This window comes from Brassica oleracea, chromosome C6 (genome assembly GCF_000695525.1).
Source record: "Brassica oleracea var. oleracea cultivar TO1000 chromosome C6, BOL, whole genome shotgun sequence".
NCBI lineage: Eukaryota > Viridiplantae > Streptophyta > Magnoliopsida > Brassicales > Brassicaceae > Brassica > Brassica oleracea.
The window spans coordinates 16,669,352-16,676,590 of record NC_027753.1 but is presented as its reverse complement, the minus strand read 5'-3'; the positions used below and the strand labels follow the sequence as shown (position 1 = coordinate 16,676,590).

The 7,239-nt window shown below is 37.3% G+C and overlaps 1 protein-coding gene across 1 annotated transcript; it reads right to left on the bottom strand.

Moving 5' to 3' along the window:
* Window positions 1–266: 266 nt before the first annotated feature.
* Window positions 267–3,483, bottom strand: LOC106297056 (HIPL1 protein). The gene is made up of 7 exons (XM_013733341.1): window positions 3,387–3,483; window positions 3,075–3,229; window positions 2,237–2,993; window positions 1,949–2,164; window positions 1,657–1,835; window positions 1,341–1,585; window positions 267–948 (listed from the first exon to the last, which is right to left on the bottom strand). The coding sequence occupies exons 1-7, from the start codon at window positions 3,481–3,483 to the stop codon at window positions 516–518; spliced, it is 2,082 nt and encodes a 693-aa protein (XP_013588795.1). The 3' UTR covers window positions 267–515.
* Between the last annotated feature and the right edge of the window lie 3,756 nt (window positions 3,484–7,239).

The window sequence follows — 7,239 nt, the reverse complement described above, 5'->3', positions numbered from 1 at the left end:
CATGATCATGATACTGCTATCGTTTCGATTAACAGGGTAACTTATTGGTATCTAATTGACTTACAATCTTCTTATTTTGGTTTTCTCATTAAGTAATGTGTTGTACATTGAACTTTCAATTTACTTGCTAATCCACTTTTTGATATGCTTATATTTAGACAGATTAATAATGGTCAAAATTTAAACTGAGCAACAATATAACAGGACTGCAATATAACCTTGATGTTATCAACAAGGTTGTCAATTTTTTCATCTGACCAGCAAAGATGAAGTACCCAATTGCGACATCGGCTGCTATAATAGAATGTATGCCAACCTCAATTATGTAAATAAGCAAAAAGTGCTCGCCGTAGTGAGCGTATACTAGTTAGGCAACAAGAAATTTGCTTATTGAAGATGTCTCACGTTTTTGATATGTATTGTTCTCTTGATTCTCGGTGCACCTCAGGATACTGTGACAATAGAAATAGTCCCAGCCATTTGCTTCTCTAGTATGTACGGATCTTTAAACATGTTCATTTTCTTTGTATTACAAACAAAAGAAAAAACCAAGATAAGAAATTTATTACAAGAGTACTAACGCTGTTGTGTAGTCGTTGAGATGATGATGGAGATGGCGGAGAACGATCAGGCTGTCGTGAAGGAACCAATGAAGTTCCGTTTTCAAGAGAGCAATGGAAGTTACAGCGGCTCGGACGAACGATTCTGTAAAGGCCAGAGCTTGCAAGTAAGTAGATGTCTTTGTTGTTGTCTTGTCCAAAGGAGAATATAAAGCCAAGGGGTGGAGATGATGATGATGATGATGAAGAGTCTGTATCAGATGAGCAAGAGATCGGCGAATCCGAGGTGCATCGTAATGGAATACGAGAGCTCGTGAAGTTTCCACTACCCAGTGGAGTTTCAGCTCCACCCCAAATGACTCCAGCGTATAAGTCTGCAAAGAGATACCTATATAAACAAAACAAACATCATCGCAAACTTCATCTACAATCTTGATTTTAAATAATATTGTGAAAAACGTGAATCAAACATCAAAAAGGCAAGAACATTTAGAGAAAAAATACAACTGAGGCAAATACCTGTTTTAGAATATGTATATTGATTATCTGAATTTCTTTTCTTTTTTTTGTCATCGATTATCTGAATTAATAATTGACAATTAGTTAGACTTATATTTATAAATCTTTAAACCCGATATTTATTTTCTTTTACAGGAAAACTTCTTTATCTACTAAATCTGGGTTTCCTAATCACCCATATATCCTTTTACTGGTCCACTGAATTTTAAATCACTCGAAAATCAACAAATGTATAAAGAGAAGAGGAATGAGTGAACGTACGTTCCATACAAGCATGGATCAGTAGATGAGCGATAAAAGTATCCGCCAGTTATTGAAGCAGACCCTTCTTTCTGGTTTACGTCCGAGTGTTTGTACCACATAACCGGGAAGATGGGATTTGTAATCTTTGTTGAGTTCTTGCTGGTTTTAGAAGAGGTAGAAAGATTAAATGGTAAAGGTCCCTCGTAGTAATGCCAACCATAGTTTCCTCCTTTGGTGATCATATCCACTTCTTCATACTTGTCCTGCAAGTTAACTTCATCAAGAATCTGAACAGTGAATATCAAGAAAATGTTGGTTTCAGTTTTGGTGATACCTCTCCAACATCTGCACATATGAAGTAAGACGGCCTCTCTGAATCAAAACTGCATCGCCATGGGTTTCTAACTCCCATGGCCCATATTTCAGGAAGCATATTCTTATCTTGTGTAAACGGGTTGTCTTTTGGTATAGTATAGTTTCCCCAAAGCTGAAACTGGCTCATTGCTTTTGCATCTAATAAACAAGAACCGAGATCAAACTCCATGTTCATATGTGTGAAGATGCTTCTAATGTGTAGCATGTTATTTTTTTATTTTTGTTTTTGTTTTTTAGCATGTTATTATTACCTGGAACATTATTCACATCGAGTCTCATGATCTTCCCAAGCAAAGATCTCTTGTTCTGTGCAAAGTTGTGTGGATCTCCTTTGCTTCCTCCATCTCCCATCATGAAATACAAGTACCCATCTTTAGGTCCGAACAAGATCTGTCCACCATGATGTGATGCAAAAGGAAGACCCATCGTCAAGATTCTCCTTACCTCCACCGGTTTAACATAAGTCCCTGAAAACATATCAATAATGTCTCAGTGAGACAAACAATAAGCTTAAAAGTAAGGTCGATATAGTTTGATACCATTGGTAAAGAACTCTGATATGACGCTGTGGTATTGACATGGGGTTGCTCCGTCATCAGAATCTAGCTTTGAAGGGTCACAATCAACATCTGAGTTGCATGCGCATTTGCCAGAACATTCTGGCCACTTAACTCTATCGCAGTTGAAAGAAACAAAGAATCTACCGTTCCTCAAGAAATCAGGATGAAAAGCTATTCCTAAGAGACCAAGCTCAGCATCAAAGTGCACTTCTTCAGTAAGATCAAGAAACAGATTGGTCTCGTCTATTGTCAAAACTTCTCTAGATCCTTGAGATGGGACTGTAGCCAGGTATATCATCCCAGCCTGATCAGACAGAAAGACGCGATTAGAGCCATCAGGATGAGGTTCCATGTTGAGAAAAGACCCGTTTGCAAGCTTCTCAAGGCATATGCCTGAAGGAGAAGGACTAGTAGCTTTTGAAATGTTGAATGAAACCGCCTGGCCATTGAAGCACACAGAGGATTCATCAGAAGATCCACCAAAAGTCTTGCAGAAGTCATTTCTTGATTTCCATATCTCATATATTGTGGAGTTACCTCCATCTCCAGATTGAGATGCAAAAGGAGTGTTGGTTACAGAGAGATTCTGACATTCACTCCAAAACCTTGTGCAAAAATCAATGTCGGCAAGAGATTGTGTTGACTTGTGAGAAGAAACTGTGGAGTTGCAGAGCACAGGGACTTGTCTAGATTCTAACTCAGCACGGAAAAGCTCTGCTGCGAATGGATCACACTTCTGCAACCAGAAAAAGTAATCATGAAGATAGGTCTTACCGAGCAAAGGCTAAAGCAAATGAACATTTGTGTAGGGTCTTACCGAGCAAAGTAATGACTTCAGATGCGAAGAACAGCTACCAGATACATTGACTGCTTTAAACTGTTTCTGCAACTTCAAGTCCTCATGGGAGTTACAGCATACACTTCCATTGAATTGACAAAAAGAGAGCGGCTGCTTCAGTGTAAGCGGAGCAGCTGACCAAAACAATTCCAAAGAATCAGAAAAAAAAATTAACTGTAAATAAACAGTGCAGCTGACCAAACCAAATAAAATCAGAAAGAAAAAAATGACACAAAACACATAGTTATCATCAATCTGATATCAGGAGAAACAAAGAAAAGAGACACCTACTCAAATCATTACATAATGGATGTGACAAAGATTCTTTGGCAAGAAACAACAACACAAGGCAAGAAAGCAAGACTGCTACTGAACAGAGAGAACTCATTTCTTCATCAACATGTAATAATTTGGTGTTTTAGTTTTCAGCAATACGTTTAGGATCTGAGATATCAAAATAACTCATAAGGTAGCTTCCACAGATATGTAACTCTTACCAAGAAAGAAACCAAAGAGAAGACTATAGCTCCAGACGAGAACTGATGATACATATAAAAATGAATGGAGATCTTTTAGTTGACAACTAGCCGAATCTTTAATTATGTAATCGGCAAATTGGTTTGCGCCAATAAAATAATATTAGAATGAATTATTGGCGCAAACAAATGTTGACTAAAATAAGATGCTACAATAACCTTGATTTTCAGACCTAAGTCTTCCTCCAAATCTTAAAAACTTCGAAAGATTCTGTAACCTCTTCAAGACTTTCAACTATTGTGATTGATATACCATGGTTTTACCACCTTTTGACCGTGGTAATAATTTCTTTATAAAGTTTATTATTTATTTCGAATCGTTTTAGAGCCGTTTCAGTTTCATGTACGTTTTCGACAACTTTAGAGATTTTAGAGCTATTTGAGATGCAGAACTACGTAGATACATCAGAAATTTAGTAATGGATGGAAGACTTCTCACCGTGAAATTGAGCTCATATTTTGATACAAAATAAAGAATTGAGTTAACTTTCCAGTGCCACTGGTTTGAGGTCGATCAGACGGTTGGATTAAAATTTATGCTCGTTTTACTGAAAAGTGGTCGGTCTAACACACTCGAGGAAGTTGTCGAGGTTGTGGAAAGGTGTCGAGCGACACCACATGAGTGTCGAACGATACTCATCTGAAATCAGAAAACCGACAGATTTAATAAGTATAAAGACATCCTAGAACTGACCAACGAGATGGTATGGATCAAGGGCCTTCTCAAAAACTTGGAGATTGAAATCAACATTCCTATCACCATGCATTGTGACAACCAAGATGTGATCCACATTGATTCAAGTTCAATATTCCATCAGAGGACAACACACATTGAGGTTGATTGTTACAAAGTTAGGTAAATAGTTGTTCTGGGTGTGATCTTACTATGCTACACAAGAAGTAATTAAAGACCAGCTTGTGGATGTCTTTACCAAATCCGCAAGAATCAAGGTGACTGAGCCCATCTACTCCAGACTTGGCATTGATCTCTCCTGTAAATGATCCTCTTAGTCATGGAGTCTCCACTCTTTTTTTCTCATCAACGTTTTCTCCCAATGAGGTTTTTAATGAGGAAGATCTTCATGATTTCCAAACTTGACAGGTTCCCATGGTCAAGTTTGAAGGAGAGTATTGCACATGAAGAATAAAGAAAAAGAGGCTTGACCAAAGTTTATGATAAGAAAGAGTGAGAAATGAGCAAGTGGTACGGACGTTACATACGGTAAGCCTGTACGGATGAAGGTTGACCCAAAGAGTTCAAGATCGACCTGTTAAGTGAAATGGACGATCTGCACAAATAGGGCGAGTGTACGGACGACACTTAGGGTCGACTGTACGGCTATCATTCTACTCGGATAACACTTGTGAAAACTTAGGGAAAAATAGAAGGAAATCAGAGGGAAGCTTCTTTTACCTTGTGGCCATTTGCAAGGATAAGGTGGATTGTGGTCCGTGAGCTGTCCAAGCCTAGTTGTCCCTCTTAGCTATCCCATTTGACCAGAGACCAAAGCGTATGAGCATTTGAGGCTCAAGTATTTCAAATGGGACGCTCCTTCTATCTTGACTCGACATGCTTAGTCTTTCTTTGTTTGTAATCTAATGTCGCATGCTCTTCTTCAATATTGTAACCTGATCTTTAATGAAGATTAAATAGTTCTCTTTTTTTTTTTACTTTCAAGAACACTCTCTCTCTCCTCCTGAGTTTCTCTTTCTCTAATTTCTTCCACAAATCATCTCTTACTCTCGTCCATACACGCTCAATTTATCACCTGCACTTAATTTTGTCTAACTCTTACATTCCACACTTCCACTTTATAGTGGTAAAGGCTAAAGCATTCATCATGATAGCATCTTGACTTCTTGAGCAACATTCAGCAGCTTCTCCTATTGATTTTGTAGCATGTCTTATGTATTCTTAATAACACTTGACTTGTGAAAAAAAAAACAAATTAGGCACAACCAGTGACTACAATGAACTCTGAGGAAGCTTTTTTTTTTGTGAACGAAATATCTTAGAACTCAAATTTTAAGTGGTTACAGCTGGAGCCATGCTCGACGGTAAGACGATAAAAATCGGTGTTAATCTTAATGGTAAGATGAACAATAAAGATAGTACATTAAAACATAAGATATGAATGTTGGCGGGAGAGACTTGCTCAATGTGAAGAAATCCTTGGATAATCTTGACTTGTATCCTGATTTGCTCAAATTAACCGTGGAGTAACTTATTCTCTCAAATAAAAGGTTCAGTTATAATATTTAGGGATCTAATTCACAAAGACTCTAAGATTACACAATATACTTATTGTCTTCTAAATAAAACTAGAAAGAAATTTAGAAAGCAGTAAACAGAGAATTAAATAACAATGTTTGTAAGTTATCAAGATGAGAGGAAGAGCTAGACTTAGGTGAACTCTCATGTATGATGGGTATGCAAACTAGATAAGTTATTAGGGATTTATTAAAGGACTTGTTCTCGAACTCATACTTGGGTGATCTACTGTTTAGACCTAGGAGTCCAACTTTCGTATGTGAATCCTTGGGGAGTGTTCTATTTCTAACAAGCTTTAGCGAATAGGTTAGATATGTTCTCTAATCACCTAGATCAACTTTTGAATGTACCTAGCTAATTAGATCATTCTAGTTTTATTCAGGTAACAGGTCAATCTCTCGCTTGCACCAATCAATCCTAGGATCAATGTTCAGAGTGATCAATCTTAGACTTAGCAATAAGAACAACTAATTAAATTACCCTAACAACAATACAAATTTACCAGTTCATCAAATGACCTTTCAGGAACCCTAAATCTAACTATAGGACTACTAAGACATATGCATAGAAATAATTATGATGGTCTGAATAATACTGCAGTAGATAAAATAAATAAAAGAGCAAAGTAACAAAGAGAGTTCAGGATCTTCTCTCAGAAGGTGTTCAGATCTCTCTCTCTCTCTGTCTCCAAACCTAAGCTCTCTAGAAAGGTATGAAGTGTGCCTCCAAAACGTAGTAAAGAGTAAAAGAAGTTCTTCTTACAAAAAAATAGAAAACCCTAATAAATAGCCTAACATGTGGCAAGAGAGTTTAGGTACAATTCTTGGAACTTATGGTCAAAACTTGTAATTTCTTTAAATCATCATTAAACTCGCAGATGGCTGGTTGAGACTTCATGTATAGTGTCGATCGATGCTTCTTGTAGGAACAGTCTCCGACTTCAAGTCTTCAGCAAAGCTCTCCTAAAAGCTCCAAAATGATCCAAAAGCTCCAATAACATCCAATAAGTACCTAGACCTGGACAAACTCTTAAACAACCCTAAATGTATACAAAAGGTTCTAAAAACATACTTATACCATGGGTGAAAACAACTAAAATCCATGATATATCAACTCACCCAGACTTATCCTTTTGCTTGCCCTCAAGCAAAATATAGAATAAATCTGTGGAAATAGTTTGAATAACGCAGAGACTCACCATCTCTTTAGAACACCACTGTCACCTCACATCTTGTGCAACCACATCTGAGGTATTTCCACATACTTAGTACTAGCTTAGCAAACTGGCATACCACAACACCAGATACATCTGACATACCCTTCTGCTAACCTCATT